The sequence below is a fragment of the Trachymyrmex cornetzi genome, unplaced genomic scaffold (genome assembly GCF_001594075.2).
Source record: "Trachymyrmex cornetzi isolate Tcor2-1 unplaced genomic scaffold, Tcor1.1 scaffold97, whole genome shotgun sequence".
Taxonomy (NCBI): Eukaryota; Metazoa; Arthropoda; class Insecta; order Hymenoptera; family Formicidae; genus Trachymyrmex; species Trachymyrmex cornetzi.
This window is the reverse complement of record NW_017300322.1, coordinates 347,311-368,997: the sequence shown is the minus strand read 5'-3', so window position 1 is coordinate 368,997 and position 21,687 is coordinate 347,311. Positions and strand designations below refer to the sequence as shown.

The window sequence follows — 21,687 nt, the reverse complement described above, 5'->3', positions numbered from 1 at the left end:
TGAAATCTGTGGTTTGCGTGTTTTAACACTAAATATGCCGAGCAATTCTTTACGTAATAACTTCTCATGCATTTTTGTATCATGCAATGCAAACGGACACATTTGTTAGTAAGACCTTGTCGAATACTCATGACATTTGGATCTACGTGCTCTTGGTGTTTTAAAAGTGTAGAAAAAAAGTTGCGGAAATCTTTTATTTCAGTGAAAATTTCCAAAATTTAACTAGTAAGATCGAAGTTGAATTTTTTGTCAAGTAAATGGTGTAAATTTTACGGAATGGATGTAAGTACATAATTATATAATTAAATACAAGTAATTATCTTACAAAATATGTTTATTACAATTTTGATTATAAATTTTAAAATATTTAAGAAAACTTCTCTACTAGTTTAGCGTTGTTAGTCACATGTTTAAAAATTAAATTGTTAAAAAACTGTGCTTAAATTTTTTATTATGGATTTTAAATTTGTAGTAAAAAAGACTCTTTTTTCTTATTTATAGACACCTATTGAAGGCGAAATTAACAGATTGCAATGGCAAGATTATCTTGTGATCAGCGCAGTTATGTCTGTCTCCATCATTATCGGGCTCTACTATCGATTCAGCGGTGGTCGACAAAGTACTGCCACGGTCAGTTTACAAAAAAATCAATTTCTATACGGATCAATTCATCATTAAACCAGTCTGATCGCGATAATCTGCACGCGAATCATATCTATGCCGTTATATATGTTATACGATCGATCTCATATTGCGATAAATATCCGCATAAATTATGGGTATCGGTAATAAATTAAATCTCGAACAATTTTCTAAGTGTTTGACGTGTTAATTAACTGTCGTTACGATTTGACTCAATAACTCGAGAAGCGCTAATCAATGATCCATAAATTTTGAATGTCGAATAATAGATCAATTCAAATTTATCATAATTATGAAATAAAACGCGTTTGATCGCCTGATGTATTAGTGTAAATCATGTATAGTTTCTTATCTTATTTCTCATATATTCTTAGGAAAAAGTACTTAAAAATATTAAATGGTTCCATAAATTCATAGAGCCAAGATTAGATGACTCTAAGATATAAGTATGTAATTTACCATAATTTTATCAAAGATTGATTTAAACTAACATTTTAATTAAGAACGTGGATGTTTAATTAATGAGTTACAGACAAATTGTATTTTACAGGCTGATTAAATAATTATGATAAAAAGACCTTAAAAAACAGAGCAGTATCGAGATTTACTAATTTTACCCATCGCGACAATGCCGGATGAAAAATCCCTTTATGGAAACGTTACGACGTTGTCATAAACGATGTTTCCTATGTACAATACAAAATTGCTGTTTAACCAATCGCACAATTATCATCGATAGGAGTACTTCTCCGCGGACAACTCATTAGGTGTCTTACCCCTCTCGATCGCTATGATGGCCTCCCATGTATCAGGAATTACTATGCTCGGAATGAGCGGGGAAACTTACATTCGCGGCCTGATCGTTGCGTTAATGTATGCTGCTGGCATTTTCACCGTACCGATCATTGCCATTTGTTATCTACCAGTCTTCTTTGAGATAAAAGTCGTAAGCATCTATGAGGTAATTGTCAGATGCTTGCACGAGCAATATCGATTACTAGTCTAAACGACATTTCAATGTTCTTCGGAGATAATCAGTTATATCGTTTAATATTACGTAAACTATAATTGAATGTATTTGCCAAATTTTAAACAGAAAAACGGTGCAGAATGTAAAATTAATTTGAAAATAGGAATTAATAGAACCTTTTTAAAAGATTTTGAGAAACTGTAAAATAATTTATATATATATATAATAAATCTATTTCTATACAGTTATAAAAAGTATATTTTGCAAAAGAAGGTAATCTTAAAGTCAATGAGAGTCAACATAGTCGATTATGTGTGATAAAACGCATATATTAATCATCAAATACAATATATACACACATCAGGTTGCAACACTTTTTTTCAATAAATTTCGGAGCTTAGTCTTGCTCGTAGAGCGATTGAATCTAAATGATTAGATTCGTAAGTAAGAATCAATCGCTCAGTAAGCAGGCTGCATTCAGCAACCCATTGGAAAAAAATGTTGCAATCTTTTAGTTGATGAGTGTACATACACACCACAGACACATGCATATACTTTGTGATTAATATAGGATTTTGTCACACACGATCAACTGTGTCGGTTCTCATTGACTTTAATATTATTTTCATTTGCGATTTAATCTTTGAGGCCTTTCTCAAGTTCATTGTTAAATGTATTTTGGATAAATATATTATTTGGATTATTTGTAATATGATTCTATTGTTTCTTTACATTTCTCCTTTCTCTTAGTATCTCGAAAAGCGATTTGGGTTGTACATGCGGTTGCTTGTAAGCGCGGCTAATTTCTCTGAGACGATGTTACTGACTGGAGTGATGCTGTATGCTCCTTCCTTAGCTCTCGAAGCTACCACGGGTTTGTCTAGTACCATGAGTATTTTGGTACTCGCTGTAATATGTACCTCCTACTCCACGTTGGGTGGCATCAAAGCGGTTTTGATCACCGACATCTTTCAGGGCTTGCTTATGCTAATTGCTCTTATTATCATCATCTTTATCGTCACTCAAAACATCGACGGAGGAATCGATACCATTTGGCGTATCGGGAAAGAGGGAAATCGTATAAATTTCTCTGAGTAAGTTTGATAATATAATAAATAATAAAGAGTAAAAAGAATGGATATATTAATAATCCTTTCTTATTTAGATGGACTATAGATCCAACTGTGCAATACACAGTATGGAGTACTTTAATTGGAGGAGGATTAATACATCTAGCCTATGTTGCAGTGAATCAGGTGCAAGTTCAACGTTTAATGACCGTTAAGTATGTCAATGTACATTTCATAAGCATATTTATATAATACCGTCGTTTATTTTATGTTTAAACTTGAATAAAGAATAAAATTTTTTCATTATTACAGTTATTTTTAAAGAAAAAATCTAAAAATCACCTATTATCAAAGTTATCACAAATATAAATTAAAAATTTGTTACCTATAACTAAATTTCAATTAAACAAGTATAAATATACAATATAATAAAATGAAATATAAACAAATAATTAAAAAACTGTTAATTACTAATTTTTTAAATGTATTATATTGGATATTTGTTAAAGAATCCTGCTAGTGTACGTGCAACAATCTATTTTTATTTTCGCAGAAACGTAAAAGTAGCTACACATGCGCTGTTTCTGTGTGGTCCATTCATCTTACTGGTAGGCTTTTTAACATGCTTCACCGGATTGTCAATTTACGTGAGCTACAAAGATTGCGATCCCGTAATGTCCGAAAAAATTTCAACCTACGACAAAATATTGCCTTACTTCACCGTGGAGAACTTGTCACCTGGAGTGGTTGGTCTCGTCGTTTCCGGTATCTTCAGCGCCAGCCTAAGCACGATTTCCGCTATGATGAATTCGTTAGCCGCGGTAGCGCTCGAGGATTATGTGAAGCCACTACACCGAAAATTTGGAATAGATTTTTCTGACAGTAGAGCCACGTTCATAGCTAAATCTCTTACCGTTTTAAACGGCGTTATTTGCATGTTTTTAGCGTTAATAGCAAAGACAATGGGCTCGCTAGCAACTGTTGCTTTTAGCATTCATGGCTCCATCGGAGGACCGATTTTAGGTATCTTTACTCTTGGAATGTTCAGTGAGAGTGCTAACGAGATTGGAACTATTATTGGCATGATTACGGCGCTCTGCGTTTGCTTGTGGGGCACTTTTGGACGACCTAAACCACCAATTCCAACGTTACCGGTGTCGATCGAAGGTTGCGCAAATTCTACAGCATTAATGTTTGCTGAAATGAATTTTAACAGGTAAAGTACCTATTCTCAGAGAAAAAATTCAATCGGTATCCAAACTTTGCAAGTACTGAAGCTACGCGCATTATATTTTTCGATTATTAGAGCGTAAAAAACACATTTAAATAATACTTTAAAATAACTTCATTAAGAAATAAAGTTTTGAATTTATATTATTTCAAATTCATGTAATGTTTTCAAAATTGGTGAAATTAACAACTACTTAATTCAAATCGCTTTTCCAAATAGTAAGAGAAAAGAAATATGCGAAAAAGAAATCATATCTTTGAAAATAAATTAATTCAAAACGTATGAACATTAATTGCTTTTGCAGACACAAGAATTATTAGATTTTTAAATTTATTCTCTTAATATTAATAATAATTATATTCATCTGATGTATATTTTTCAAGTACACTGGAAAAATTGACAAAAATTTCATACTTTGGACATTCATTCATGACACGAAACATTTCCTTTTTAAACTAAAATTTTCACCTCGGGTGTTGCGCAATGCTCAAATATTAGCATTATAGCACTATCGGGAATAAATGCAATATGTATTTGCAATTGCCAACAATTTATCTCGCTCGTCACAGATCGAATTGAATGAACATAAATTTATCTTACAGATGGGGGGGGGGAGAAAAACGGCCAGGCGCATGGCGCGCATCGCGCGACGATTAGAATATGAATTATCGACGCGCTGTAAATCGTCTTATCTATTCTTCGAAATTCACAGAGCATTAATGTTGCAATGCGCGCGGAGATATCTCGTCCCACTGTAATTAGTTGCGAGTTAAGCGCCGCTTCCTGATTTCTTTCACGCGTGTCGCTTTCTCATGGACGATAAGTTCGCTATTCGGCATTCCCACGGTGGTAAATAACGTTAATTGCACCGTTAATAAACTGAAATTACGGTTGTCTCGCGGAATCCTCGCTACGCCGTTATTAGTGAGATTAGATATATTATAGCTTTCTCTTTGTCGGCGGGAATTCGTTTAAATTGATTGATCTATTTTCAACGTGGCAAGAAATTGAAAGACTGCCTGCAAAAAGATGTAAAGGTGGACGATCTGATCTAATTAAAATAATTTGGAAGATAGCTGATAATAATAAATGCATCTATCGCGTACGTAAATCAAGTAATGTTTTTATTTCGGTTTTTGTCATTAAAAAAAGACGTTTTGCTAATTAGGCGGTTTTGTATTACAAAACAGCAAAGAGAAAGTAGAGAAAGTAACAAGTTATTATTAGAGAGAAGAATAAAGATTTTTTGTTTAACGTTTATATTTTTTGTACAAATATTTTTTAAGATTATGATTTATTTATTCATCACAAGTCATATTATTTCTTTTTTTTGCAGTACTGTAGAACCAGATCAATCGTCGTACTTCTATTTGTACCGTATCTCTTACTTATGGTATAACCCTATTGGACTGACAATTACACTAGTAGTTGGATACGTAGCAAGTATTATAGTTCGACTTATCCAAGGCAAAAGTAACATTGAACACGATCCAAGTTTGTTTACGCCATTCTTGGCTGCCAGGATTAGACGGCGACGTCAGGACGAACAAAAAATCACGAACAGTCAACTATTCATTTTGGAACCTACCCGTATAAGATGAAGTTTTTGTAATGAAAATGACTTGTAATTTATATAAAATAAATATTATCTCAAATCAATTATCAGAAAAATCCAACTGTAGAATAATTGATTGATTAAGAATAATTGACTGCCTATTATAAATAAAGTTATTACTTGTAATATTCAGTTGATGTTTGGCTAATTGATTTATTTTTATTTAAACGATTTTAACGGATATAATAGATATATATGTGTATCTATTGCATATACATGGCCATCACAATAGTGCTATATTTATTATTTGTATTGTTACATAAAATTTTGCTAATATTGCATGTTATTATAATAAAATTGTATTTCTTTTTATGACGGTAAATAAAGTGCATAGGTACTTCGTAATGTTCATTTTTTAACATTATCGTATTGAGAAGAAAAATAATGAATTTACGATAATGATATTTCGCACAAACTTTCGCTTTCCGTTTTTTAACATTAATATATTGAGAATAGAATTAATTAAGGAATTTACGATAATGTTATTAAAAAGATTATGCAATAATATTCACGTATATAGGCTTTCGTTTCTTGAACAATCTTCATGTTGTCCACGTATGCAATTATGGTTATGGAGCTATTATCCAATTATAAGACAAGCAAAAACCTGTGTGCGAAAGGGTGAGAGTCCACTATGATAAATACCGGTAAACTCGGAACGAAATTCGCGCGTTGCAATTTTTCGACAGCGGCTTCGTCTCTGCATTAATTTGCAATTTAACGAGCACTGATTGGCGAAAGGGACCGAGGGTATAATGCTGCATGTGGGCCGATTCAACGGTGGCGAGCGGGCGATTTAAACGGAACGATTTTGCTGTGTTGCCGCCGAAATTGGCGCGACTTATCTCGTAATCGTCTACAGCCAATTACCGTGTTCAGCACGAGCAGGCTTTTAATTCGTTTAATCGAGGTTCATCTGCGCACCGGAACGCTGTTGCCCCCTGCGTGGCACATGAATAAACGGTGAAAGAAAGAAGCAATAATTGATACGTTGCCGGGAATTTGTGTTCGCAAATTAATGTTTACAGCAGAACGTTATATTTTATTTGATCTTGTTTCGTATAATAAATGATGAATTAATTTCAGTGCTGATGTTTATTTAAATTTAGAAATATCACAAATTTTAACAAGAAATACGATCATTTTAATATAGAATTAATACACTATTGAAAATATTAATCAATTTTTATTTTATTAAATGTATGTGATAATCTCTTTCATATTTACTCACTTAAAAATAACGTTAGACACGTACTTTAAAACTATGAATTTAGATGAGATACGAATACAAATTGACACAATCTGCATATTGCAATAAGGTCTTAAAAAATCGATTTCCGCCAGAATAAACCTTCAAAATACACGGATCATGTAACATAAATTGCACGAATCGAAACGCAAACCAATTTTCCCTACACGATCTTCCCTGAAATTTATCTCGATCTACAAGAGAGAATCGCCGCTATCGCGTGTGCATCTCGTTGCATTTTCACGATGACTAGACTCGCAGCATCGCGCGGAGGAGCCGACTAAGACCCGCTCGAGGATACCGGAGGATGATACCCATAGAAATGCGCATACGTATGAGCACAATGGCTGGAACTTCCATCCCACCCTCGCGCGTCTACCCTCGTGCCATCGATTCGCGGACTTGCATTTAAAATTGAAATCATGGGCTCTGGCCTGGGCTTCATACGCGGTACTCCACCACGTCCGATCTCGATTATCAACGCGTTTCTCTTTTTATTTTGTCCTTCCTGCCTCCGTCCCACTCGACCCACCCTTTTTCTCTGCCATCCATTCTCGCTGCTCGTGCGAGTCACGTGAATATGCATGAGTTGTCTGGCGCGCGGCCAGGAGGAATTTTAAAGCAGAAATCCTGCCGACCGGTTCATTCATCGACGCGGCCGGACGTGTTTACGTTCCGACGAACTGTTTACTTGCGAGGGAAACTTCAGAGCCTTCGAGAGTTACGTGATTAAATTTATTTAAGGTTTCGTAATCGGACAATGTAATAATAAACTATTGTCGTGACTGTAATACGTAATAATTTTTTATCCTGATGGTAATACGTTACGTGTTTGTGAATGTAAAGAATGTGATGTAGATCAATGAAATTATTGCAATTAAATTGAAATAAAATAATAATAATAATTTTGTTTCCAAAAATCAATCCGATACAAGTAACACTACACTTATGTGTGTGTGTGTGTGTGTGCTTATGTGTGTTTTTTACTTTCACATTGAAGACTAAAATTCACAGTCAAAATATTTATTTTTACTTTAACTTTGTTTATAAGTGCATCCTAAAATCCAAATTGATTACGAGTTGTATCTTATCGCACCAATAATCACAGAGAGGCTCATATTGATATTTTTGATACAATAATGCAGAATAAGATAAAAATACGAACGTTATAAAAATGATTAAAAATTAAGTATTACAAAGTTGATAAATCGTTGCAGCACTTTTTTTTTAATTTCGGGAGAATCTTCGTGATTCCCATATTCGCCAAGTCGAAAAAAATTCGCACCTCGTGCCGGATTCCCGGGTCTTCCGCGATAACCTATGCAAAAGACAGTTCGTGCGCGATGCAGAATTCAGCGGTACGTCCGACCCATGTATTATAGGGAATACGATATTCATCTCATGTCAAGATCTTACGGTCGATGTTAGCTAGCCATAGCAAAATGATGGAAAACAACAACGCGACTCGTGAGAATCTAGAAATTGCATGTAACATGCGTGCTATGTATGATAATAAGACCTCGCGATCGGCATCTAACAAAATCGGCTTCGTGTAAAATTTCTATTTTTTAAATATAAGTATTATCCTAACTGTACATTTCAATACCGATATAAGAAATCTGATAATTCAGAATAACGCGAGATATTTGAAGACTAACGAAAATATATCTAGCGTTCTTGAAATATTCTTCAGAATTAAAAACTCGCGGAATTCTTTTGAATTTTTAAGTTATTATTGTAATTTCCGATTGTACAAATTAAATTATTGTCTTCTTTCTTTAAGATCAAGCTCATGAGCGTTATAACAGACAAAGTCTAGACACGTTATTATGGAAAACGCCTCGAGATCTTGCAACGGACGGTGCAAGTTACAAGATGGTCACTTGCAGTTATCGTGCCTTGCAGCGGACCTTTTCTCCCGATTTAACCGCAAAACCGCCTAACAGAAGGGTCTTATCTCGAGCTTAAGTGCAGCTTGCAGCTCGCCACCGATCGGCTCGCCACCGTAACGGCGTGGGCTTCGCGAACCATGCCGTGTGAAATGACAGCTACCGGAAAGAACGCAGCACACTGGGGCGGACTTAATGTACCACGGACGAGTCTGAATTGACTCGTAAAATCGAAAGAGTAAATCGCGCTCGGGAATATCCCGCCAATACGAACGCGATTGTATGTCGGCGTATGTTATCCCGTGGGAGATGGAAATATACGATGTGCGGGGAACATAAAGCTATGGAAAATATATGTATAGATAATGATTTCTTGTCGAGCCAGAGGCTAAAACATGGTTTTCGATACGATACGGTATAGTAACTTTGGTTCTCTTCACAAATTTCCAGTCGAATTTACATCGTATTTTAACTTGAGCATCTCGAAATCTCAGAAAATTACGTAATGTTGTTACGTCATAATAATATTAATCGAAACAACAATTTATTTTTAATATACGATCTGTATATCAAATAGGTGATATTCAAATCACTTAATAACGTTAATCGAAACAGTAATTTAGCTTCGATACATGATCTACATGCCGAATGGAAGATATTCCAATCACGTATGATTACGATTCAAATACGAAAAACACAGTTTCTAGAAATGTCTTATTACAAAATAGTATGTTGACCGCCGCTGGCGGTGCAGCTGATACTTGCATCTGCCGCAATCTTATTGCGGGGGATTTGTTGGCACTTTGTCGGCGAGCTCGTTATACTAGGCGCGAGAGGAATTCAACGTATCGAACTCGATCGGTCTATTGTTAGTCGTCAATCGTTTCTAGCCCTTCGGCTGCCAAGCCCATTTTTGTTAAACGCGTTTTACAAATACTGCTTTGTGCAATCAATGTAATATCTTAAGCGGTTTATCATTTCATTCTCCTTCTCCCATATCGTCGAACAAATATTAACGATCGATATAAGAACCAAACTTTGTAATAAAATAATAATAAAATTTCTTTAATTCTGAAAAACGATATCTAATGAATTAATGTCTACAAACATAAAACAATTTAATAATATTACATTACACACAAACGTTTCGACTTCGATCGAGTCATTTTCAATGTTAGGAAACAAATTTGAAATTACAAAATAATAACGTCGGAATATATAAACCTTAACAAATAAAAAAACGTCTGAATATCTAATCATAAAAAATAGTCAAAATTACTGGTAAAGAAATTTTTCCTCCATAAGTGATGTTAAAATTGCATAATCAAATCAGATATAAAAAGTTCATGTTTGTATTATCATGTCTGTAAACAGTCAAACTAAAGTTAATATCAAGTCTTTGATGCCTCTTATATAAAACATATATTTATAAATACCTTGTTATATAATGTAATAGGTCCAATTATAAAGTTTCTTTATGTAAAAAAAAATTTCCTTCTTTTTTCATAAAGAAACTTTTTATAATTGGACTTACTACATTATATAACAAGGTATTTAGAAGTATACGTTTTATATAATAGGCATCAAAGACTTGATATTAACTTTAGTTTGACTATTCATAGACATGATAGTATAAAAATGAATTTTTTATATCTGGACTGATTTGATTATGCAATTTTGACATCACTTATGGAAGAAAAATTTCTTTACTAGTAATTTTGACTATTCTTTATGATTAGATATTTAGACGTTTTTATTTGTTAAGGTTTATATATTCCGACGTTATTATTTTGTAATTTCAAATTTGTTTCCTAACATTGAAAATGACTCGATCGGAGTCGAAACGTTTGTGTGCAATGTAATATTATTAATTGTTTTATGTATTTACATCTGGCTCGTTGCCCAACTTTGTATGTTTTGATTAATTATAATACTTAAAATTATATTTTTACGTAATATCTATTTCTAATATTCATAATAATTTATTTCTCAGATTAATTTTTCTCAACAACAAAATATAATAAATAAAGAATTGAAGAATATATAACAATAATTTTCAGTACCACCCATGATGATCATGACATCACAAGTTGTTTTTATGACCGGAAGGAAAGCTGTCAGTTACAACTCGTAACTGTAATACACATGTGTAATATTCGGCGTGACTTGAAAAACAACCCTTAATCATTTTAACGTTTCTCCGTTCGAGGGCTGTTCAAACAGCAGATCGACCGATATTCTCACGCGTCCTTTTTAGAGTAGACCCTGGGTGTGCCTGTGTCAACAAACATCTACCTTCTAACACGAATTCTCTTTAGTGTACGATATTCGTTCGTTATCGATCGTTAGGCGTGTCGATTACGTTTTAACTTGTGAAGTACGTGCCTGCCGACACATGCAAAGGATGCTACATAATCGCGTGAGATTAATTACCGTCAATTGCGAGACCGATTCTTCCCACCCGAAATAGGTGTAAATTACACGCCGCAGTAAATACCGTATAGAGAAAAAAGAAAGAATCACATAAAGTCAAATATGTTATCAATGAAAATAAATGGATGGGCTGTGACAAATAAAAATAAAATTGTCGTCTCATAAGAATAAGAAACTACCGACGCTTAGAAAAATTCATTAAAATACGCAACGTAACACTACAAAAAGTTTCCTGTCCTTTTATTTTGTGTTGTATTTATATTATAAATCTTATAAATTTATTTTTTCACGTTTTAAAAATAATATTTAATATAAAATAATATAAAAGGCCAAATCTCAAGTTCCACTTAAAAAATATTTACAATAACGAAAGAAGGAATAATAAAGCAACATACTTTAGTATTAACGATCCACTTCCTATTGTACTTTAGAAAATAATAATAATTTATTTTAATTTTTTATATAAATACATAGATACATAAAATTTATAAGCATTTTCTAACCTTTATTTTCTCCATAAGAAATGTAAGTACCAAAAAGAAAATAAATTTAAATAAAAGCTTTGCAATAATTATAAAATATTACTATTTTAAACTTGTTACACTTTTATTTTACTTTCTTCTTTTTTCCTTTTTAATTGTTCATTATTTATCTAAGAAATAAATTCTATTGCACAATAATATATTAAAACCAATAACTGAAATTAGTTAATAATTAACTCTATTTTATGTTTTTTATACTTCCTCATACTTAAAATAAATCAATTATTTCAAGATTAAATATTAATATTAATTGATATTTTCTAGTCTACATGGAAAAAACGATTTTATTAAAATATCTAAAAATTTTAAAAGCTAAATATATCAAAAAATTTTGTTGTGTTATCAAAATAATTATGTAGAACATTCAAATTAATTGTCAAAATGTGGAAATTTTTTGCAGGATTGCTCATTATGTTTAATTTCTTATATAATTATTTTGAGAGTCCAACAAAATTTATTTTCAGATCTATATCAATATAAATTTTTAAATAGTTTAGCAAAATCGTTCTTTCTGTATATCCGTTTCAAAATAATAGATCTATGAAACGTTACTTTATATATATCTTTAAATTATTAGTATTTTTAATAATTCTTTTTTTTAATTCGATACATATATATATTTTTAAGTATTCATACCTATCCAATATTTAACATTTAGTTTTCATTACCGTAATGAAAAAATGAAATATAATCTGACTCACCAATATTGATGCGCAGCAGCGAAGTTCTCTATTTCAGCGTACCACGTTGAACTAGAAAATACAAATAGATATACGCAGATTATATAAGTATAAGTATAATATGTTATATGCTTGGCATGCGATGCATTTTTCAGCTGATTTTTAGCTTAGTTTCCCGTCGGCTTAATTTACCGCTCGGCATTTAGACTGCATGCTGGTTGGTGAGGTAAAGGACAGTCTTCAGCTTCTCTCGTACGAATGCTCCGTCTATCTTATAAGTCTATGCGGGAAACCAAACTAAAAATCGCGAATATTGTTACATAATTAATTTTGTACGCAGACGTTGAAATAATCAGTTACTCACCTCAATATTGCTCCGCCGTTGTCCGATGCCTCCTAGGCCTCTTCCTCCTCTCAGATTAGGTTAGAATTCCTTCCACCCGCACAAACTCACTCGCGAAAACACGGCTAATTACGACCGCACTCGTGCGCTGTAAATTATGTTATTACAATGATCGCACGATACTTACAATTAGTAACGGCACTACCAACGTGAATCATACGAGTCACGTACTTTATTGCGACGGAAAAATAACGAGAAAGAAAGGAACGAGATCACCTCGCCGCGCGGCATTAATACACGATGCTCAATGAATAGCGCAACGAGTGGCAAGATTCAAACAGAGCGAGCGAGCGGCGAGATTATCAATCATCGACGTATTCGACATACGAACATCGAATACAATCATTAAAACAAGGGGTTAATTATACTTGCGTTTACGCCAATTAAACGTGTCATGACGGCTGTTCAACTCGAATCCAGGTCGATTCGTTTCGCGTATGCGATATTTTTATCGATAATCGCGAATGGTGCACTTCACGATGTATTTGCATTCGTAACCGTCATCGTCACGTCCATCATTTTCCAGACAACACGTATTGTTTAGAAGATCTCTTTATGATGTTGTTTAGATGTCTTTTAGACGAGTATGTTCCAAAAGACGACTTTACGACGTCTTTGTATGACATCTTTTAGACATGCATGTCGTCTGATTCGATTTCAATACGCCGCGCTGAGTGGTGAATCTTCTATCGTGAGTAAAGAGCCATTTACGATGACATATAGTTAATAGTATAGTATAGTGATAGTTGTAAAAAATCGACCACAATAGAATAAGAGAAGAATAATCGATTGTGAGCGTGTTTCGTAGTTTCACGCATGATGCGCATGATGTATTGTTTTATCCTTGTTGTTCACTGAGTATTAAAGAATAAAATGATATATTATAGGCATGCTTGAAACAGAACGCACCCAAGATTGGTCAATTTCTTACAGTTTATAGCTCACTACACAATATTACTTCCATTGTAGACGATCTATAAAAGTACGAATTGATCGCTCAATAATGAAGATCCTTAGGCCGGAATCAGACTACACTACGCACTGAAGAATGAGATTGAAGATTGAAAGATTGATGTTTGACTAATCAGAACAAAAGGAGCCAAAATTTCTTTGTCCTCATTGGTGAAATTTCAATCTTTAATCTTTAATCTCATGGTGCGTTCCATATCGCGCATGATGTGCATGATGCATCCATTGTCCTTGTTTAACATTTGGTGAGCAACAAGGATAAACGACGCATTATGCGCATCATGCGAGAAACGGAACGCACCCTCAATCTTCAATGCATAGTCTGATTCCAGCCTTAGAGAACGATAGCGTTTTTTAGGCTACGTTCCAAAACTTCCTCTCCGAGGAAAATTTTACTCGAAATGTATACTACACGTAACGTGTATTATAGCATATAGAGTAAATCTTCCTTGGAGAGGAAGTTTGAGGCATAAGAAAATCAACCAATGTCAGAGTCCTTTATTTCATGGAAAGGAAGGAAATAAAGCATTTTGATTGATTCATTTTCTTATGCCTCATGTGTTATGCATTATGCAAGAGTCTGTGACTACGTTCTCACGCACTGATAAAACCGATTTTATGAAACTGGCCAATCATAGCTATTCCTCGGAAGAATGAAATGACTATGATTGGCCAGTTTTATAAAAACGGTTTTTACTAAAACGGTTTTATCAGTGCGTATAAACGCAGTTTGTGCTCCACGCTTTAAGGCCTGGTCTACAATCAGTCGGGAAACGTTGTCGTATGTTGTGTACATGCGTATAACCTTTATTTTTTGTGTCGGCTGTCGATGTCGGCTGCTGGGCGTCGTTTGGACTAGTTAGGTCCCATCTTTTACGACTAATGACATCCGACAAGCGTCAGCCGACTTGATTGTAGACGAGGCCTAATATGTGAAACTATAGGTCTGTTTTTTGTGGCTGAACTAGTGTACACTTTTGGAACTTAAAGTGAGATAGATATACGTTTGATTAGAGCACTAGAAACGTAGGTATTCGCGTCCACCATTTTTACTCTTTTCCCCACTGTTTGTTCTCTCTTCTTAGTTTAGCGGCGGAATGGAGAGAGAGCAAGGAATTGAGAAAAGGTGCAAGAGAGTGAGAAAAGGAGTAAAAATGGCGGATGCGAATACTCACGTTTATAGTGCCTTAGTTTGATATTTGTTTAAAGCAAAGACATAGAGAATGGACTGCGCGATCCGTGTGTCAAAATGGTCGATAGGGACGAGAGAGAGGGACCGTGGCAGACGGCCATTTCCATCTCTTTCCATTCAATGGTGTAATGGGAGAGAGAATAAGAGGGAGATTGGTCGTCTCCAGCGGTCCCTCTCTCTCATTATTGTCGACCACATTTGATATACTACTTAGATATGGATCGTGCAGTCCATTCTCTCTGTCTTTGGTTTAAAGCGGGAAAGAGAGTTCTAGAACAGTCTAGCACAGGAACAGAAAACAGACCATACGTGCGTTGCTGTTTACCTCTGATTCTCGCCGTGCGAATAATGAATAGCGCTGCGACAATACGCGCGACGGCGCGACCTGCCGCGATCGACGCGTCATGCCTACGTCATCCGCGTCATACGTCGCGCATTAACAACGAATCTCAAGGTTACGTACGCTGTAACCGTCGGACTCGGCGCGGTCGCGATCACGAAATACCTATTTTACAACTTTACAAAACTAACTCAAGCGGAATATTTTATTCTTTAATGGGTCAATTCTAAGCAGACTCGTAACTTGTTCTCGTAAGACTTGTATAAGAATTTACGACTGGTATTGTAATTCCACGCATATCGTAAGACGTAGTACATGTTCATTTATAAATATCTATGATTTCTTGTAAATCTTACAGCTAGCAAGAAGCTGTCTGTAAACATATTGCGTAAAGTTATAAATTCCAGTCTTACAATTATTCTTACGAGTCTTAATGAGAAAAATAAGTTGACTCTCTTGCAATTCTGCTTAAAATTTATCCAAATGTAATGTTAAATTTTTAATAAATTTTGATGAACGATGTATCGTGTAATGTTAAATTTCAAATAAATTTCGATAAATGATGTTTTGTGTAAATACAACAAGCTAATAACAAACCCATGCTTTTTACATTGTTCGATAAACATGATCCAGCGATTCATGTACGAGTATTATTATCGTGTTCGCAATCCGAAACTGTTTCGCTAATTACACTTGAATTGATGAAAAATTTCTAACACAATGTGATATACCTATATTCGAATTCAAATACTGTTAAAAAGGAAATTGTTTATATGTATCCTGACGAAAATAAAAATTAGAGCGTAAATCGAATGTAAGAGGAGAGTAACAAAAATCCAAAACAAAGTTTTTAAGAGGCAATAATTGAAATGTAAAAGAAGCGTAAGTATTTTTATTATATTTTATTATATCAATTTTCATCTCCTATAGAAGCTTCATTTATATTTCTATTATTCAACTTACACTCCAATTTTTATTTTTGCCAGAGTAACGCAATCAAATCATGCAATTTATAAATTCAGCCTTATCGTTTTGATTTCTGCTTTATATATGAATAAATCGTCCAAATAAATTGTTTCGGTTATTAATTTCATTCTCTACAAATTATTAATCGCGTGAATTAAATAATGCGGAATAACTGTTAATAATAATATCAAATAATAAATGATTGTCACCTCCGCACATTTACGAATGGTTAATCAAAGAATTATTTGCACAGACTGTGATAAACAATAGTTGTTTAGGAAATGTTTAAAAGGTAATGCAAACGATATAAGGAGTCACCCGCATCGTTTTACTTTCAATACACGAATGATCATGTGGTGGTTCTGCGTAAACACGACGTACTGTTTGTAACAACAAACACGAGACGCCAACCGATTTACTTTGAAATATTTAACGTATCACAGAATAAATACGCCGTATATTTTGGATTATATTTCATATTAATTTTAATGAATTTCGCGATCTGTCAACTTACATCAAATTAACGTTTATTTGAAGAGTACTACTTACTTTTGTTTTAATCGCAAAAATATTTACGAAAATTAATATGTTTAATATACTTTTATGTTGATACATATATAATCATTATTACTTTCCTAAATTTATATTCTAATAAAAACAAAACTGTATGATTTTAATAATATAATAAGAAAATTAAATTTCTCTGCAACGCAGATAATATGGAGGTTTACCTTTTCTTGATTTATTGAAATTGTGATTAATTAAATTTTTTTATAAAAACTTATGTAAAAAAAATATTTTTCTATTTTTCTTAAAAAAAAAACAGAATTTTAATTTTCAAAAATTTAAATTTAACATTAGATTTTTTAATAATTTTTTAATAATTTTGTTAAAGTAGAATATTGAATTAGTAAATTTTTTGACAATAAATTAATGCGTAAATTATGTAATAAAATGTAAATTATATGTGAAATCATTAGCCGTTTTTCAGCTAAACGACTCATAATACTTGCAATTTGAAAATTGATTTTAATATTTTCGATCTTAATTAATCTTCGAAGTAAACTGTTAAAATGTTGTATCTCCAAAATAAACTGAAAATATTGCAGAGGATGATTGTGAAATAGGTACCATACATATATTTCGTATAATTGCAATGGAATATTTAAAGACATATTATGTCAACTAAAAATTCTCGTTAATAGTAAAAGTATTTATTTAATAAAATACGTTGCGACTTTAATATTTTATATTTCTTTTCACACAACTTGATGGAAATTTATATTGAATTCATTATAATGTTACAAAAGTGCATTTCTCATTATACGTAATATGAAATATAAAATCTTTCGAAAGGCGGACATTTTGCGAAATGCACCGGGATGAGTATAATTTCTCGCAATGAAATGATACAAAGTACTTCATATGCGACTATTTGTAACATAGCGTACATTTGTCGAAGATTTATAATCGTGACATTTTGCCTGTTAATGCAAAATCAATTTGCCATTATAAACTGTATACTTTTGCCATACTATTATAATAATAATCGTTTGAAAGGTCAAGTGAGGGTGCACAGAGGAAATTACACGTGAGTTAGAAAGCACTGCGATCTTTAACACGCTCCTCTTGACTCCGGACAATTTGTCAGTGCGGCGCGTAGAAATTACAAAGATCGAGTTATTTTCTCCGAGTGAGAAAACTACACCGAGTTAAAGCAATTTCAACGATATAATCGCAAATATTCTGCCGCACGCGAGAGACGTCGTTTCCAACGAACGTTGAAGCGTCGGTTTACTTACATCGATATCGCATGGATCGATTGTAACGTAATAATGTCGGAATAGACTTTAATTAAACGTATTACAACCTTGTTAGCTTTCGGCTCGTTATTGTACGCAATGTCTAAGATCGAGATATTATACAATACTAAATTCTGAAATAATGCAGAAGGTGCGCCGCGCAGGGCTTTATTTCGCTGCAACCGTAAGGTATCATTAAATTAAATATGATATCTCCTGTCTTATTAGTTTGTAAAGATGAGAAAAATAATTACAGACTTTCAGCATCCGCCATTGGTAATTCCAAGAGATAAAATTTCTCTCTCTCTCTTTCCTTCTCTTTTTAAATAATATTATATTTTTATGTTAATATATGCCAAAATAGTTTAATCATAAATTTATGTAAATATTTCTTTTTACAAAGGTATCTTTACAAGTTTAGAAGAAATCTGATCTGAGAGTTATTCCGAATTCATTTATTATATGTATTTATCATATATGTATTTAAATTCGAACATATAACGTGCCACACATGTTCTTGTTACTTAATTATATTACGAAATAGTCACTCCAAAAAATCAGCCACCACATTCGCGTACGTGGTGCCCTGAGGAAATCGATCATCCCAACAAGCTCGTAAATTGGCTTTTATCAGCAATCAGAAAATTCGACTTCCGCGTGGGTAAGAGCTGCGTACGCGAGACGTCGTACGCAGCGGCATTCTTCAAAGCGACGCCGTTGTGTAGTGTACGTGCGTGAAACGATCGGGTAAAGCCGTTCACTGTGAATTCCAAACGAGCCAGTCCACAAAGTTCTACCGATTAAAGAAATTCTATTTTTTTCTTTTTACTGAAGTTTCGATGAATTAATACATTACCGTAAGAGTACTAATAAAGGAATGGTAATAGTAATAAAATTAAAATCACATTATACACGTATTAAGTTATAGAAATCTTATATAATTTGCAGTTTGTAATATTCTAATATTTAAACTTTTGTTAACATTGAGAATGACCCGATCGGCGTCGAAACGTTTGTTTGTCTGTGTAATTTTATATTTTTAATTTTTAAAAATATATTTTCTTTGTTTGTATCTCTGGCCCTTCGAATTATTTGTTTTATTTAAAATTGCGTTTTGTCATAGAATATGTAATTTGAAATAATTCAGATTTCATTGTTTAGAAGTAGGAAGCAAGTATGACTCATCAGTGACCGATTTCGAGAAGTACTGCATGATTTTGGCACGTTTCCGCTACTTACATAATGCGGTCGTTGCACTGGACTGTCTAAAATTAACGGTGGTGTATTCCTATACTATTATATTAGCGTTCAAGCGCCGATTGCTTTTATTAGCAGGAACTATGAACGTGAGTAACGTTTCCGCAGATATAAATATAGAATTTTCTGATGAACCGTCTCTATACTGAGTTAATAAAGAAAATAGTTATAAGTTTTGTAATACGATTTAAAACATTTATTAACAAAGGTAAATGTGAATTTGAATTCAAATTGACTTGTTTAATGCGTCTTGCAAAAAAAAATTAAAATTTTGTCCATTAACATACGTAAATTAAACCAAAGTATAAATGGATATATTTTCCAAAGCAACTACGGATTGTACTTAGATGTATATTCAAGAACAATTGTATCATAAATTATTAGGTTTTGTTCTTCGCATGGTTGTTAACATTTGACAGGCAGAAGAGAAAGTCCATCAACAACGTTCGGTCAAGGTCATTGTCTCCTGCAAGGATAATATGACTTTTACTGTTCTTTTGTTCAAAACAAGAATGTTTGATCTGTGCATGTTGAAGATACAACGAAAAATGAGAAAAGAAAGAGAAAAGTACAAGAAAGAGAGAAATATATATACACACACATATATATATACATATATATGTGTATATATGTATATATATATATATGTCCAATATCTGTTCTAACACAGTTAGCAGGCTCTACCTGGCTCATACCTTTCGGAAAACCAATCGTAACGTCGGCCATGTTTCTTTTGGACTTCATTCTTAGTAGTGTCTTTGATGGGCAAAGATCGTGCAACTTTAAAGCAGTGAATATAAAAAAATATATTTTAAAAATTAATTAATTTTTTGAGTGTAGTGGAAACTTTTCTGAGTGAAAATCATTCGCTACGTGATCCATTATATATACAACTTTCTTATTAACAATCGGACGTACACATTCGTAGAAGGTTATTTTTTCACGAGATGCATGCCTTCTATAACGTTGAGATTAAGAAAACCTCATAAGCGTTTATTTCATATAATATTTTTCCGAAATTGTATTTTCATAACAACTTGAAAATTTTAATATCGTTAGTTGTTAATTTCTACAAACACGGGATAATCATTATTGGTTTCCAAGTCAAAGTTAATATAAAATATTGTAAAACACGTGCGCGTGTGTATTTTCTAACAATGTAGAATTTATTTATGTTTAACAAATCCGAAGAAATCTGAAAAAAATTTGTGATCTAGTTTGAAGATTCCTGTCAAGTAATACTTGTTGCTGTTATTCTGCCGTGTTCTTCAACGAATAGAATGTGACAGAAATATTTATTGTTAGCACAACAGCCATTCAACAGGAGCAAAAGTAAGTTTTCTTTCGCTATTTCACATTTGAGGTTTATTCGCATCGCTCTAACATGCTCTAATATGCTACTATCATAAAATCTACTTACTCTAACGCACTCGAAGTAAATAGGAGCTATGGCAGGAGAACGTTGGAGCATGCGGGAGCACGCGAACAAACCTTTCAAGAAAAAGATTCCTCTAGAAGCCACGTTATTGGCTCTCATCTTGCGAAGCATTTAAGCTGTTCGTGTACTTTCGTGTACTCGGCGAAAACAGAATTGCGATTTTGAACATGTAACATGTAGATCTCGGAAGATGGTAGATACATTAACGTTCATTTCCACCAACGTAGATTAACTTTAATCTCGGTTCAACTTTCTCTTTGTCTTTTTCTAATTCTAAAGATTAGAAAAAGACAAAGAGTAAGTTGAACCGAGATTAAAGTTAATCTACGTTGGTGGAAATGGACATAAGGTCCAGTTTCACAATTCGTGGTTAACTTTTAACCGAGATTTAACTTATTCCTCATTTCTTTCTAATGCTAGAATTGAAAAGAGATAATGAACAAGTTGAACCTTAGTTAAGAGTTAACCGTGAGTTGTGAAACTGGACCTAAGATGAGAGTATAGACATAGACCCGTTTCTACCAATATAGTTTAATATTAATCTTGGTTTAACTAACTCTTCATCTTTTTCCAGTTCTGAGAATTAGAAAAAGATAAAGAGTAAGTTGAACTGAGGTTAAAGTTAATCTACATTGGTAGAAACGGGCCATAGTATCTCTAGACTGCGCATTCAAAGAGTGGGGGGAGTAAAACTCTGCGCATTCAAAGAGTGGGGTGTATATATAATAAGTGCGCCCTTTTTTATCTGAGTTTTACCCCCCACTCTTTGAATGCGCAGTTTAGAGATGGCCCGTTTCTACCAATGTAGATTAACTTTAATCTCAGTTCAACTTACTCTTTATCTTTTTCTAATTCTTAGAACTGGAAAAAGATGAAGAGTGATGAGATGGATCCAGTGCGTTCTTTCTCGTTTCGTGTATGCACGAGAGAGAACGCACCTGTAGCGGAATTCTGTAATTTGTTATGCAACCGTTATGTATTTATAACGACTGCATAATA

General features: G+C 33.4%; 2 protein-coding genes across 6 annotated transcripts in view; one reads left to right on the top strand and one right to left on the bottom strand.

Moving 5' to 3' along the window:
• The window catches only part of by (focal adhesion protein tensin), a 200,813-nt gene that overhangs the window by 155,639 nt on the left and 23,487 nt on the right, over positions 1-21,687 (bottom strand). The gene's annotated exons all lie outside the window — the stretch shown is intronic.
• On the top strand, positions 209-5,514 carry LOC108769955 (putative sodium-dependent multivitamin transporter). Its single transcript, XM_018521203.1, has 7 exons — positions 209-282; positions 502-630; positions 1,382-1,603; positions 2,363-2,706; positions 2,778-2,897; positions 3,236-3,898; positions 5,250-5,514. The coding sequence occupies exons 1-7, from the start codon at positions 277-279 to the stop codon at positions 5,512-5,514; spliced, it is 1,749 nt and encodes a 582-aa protein (XP_018376705.1). The 5' UTR covers positions 209-276.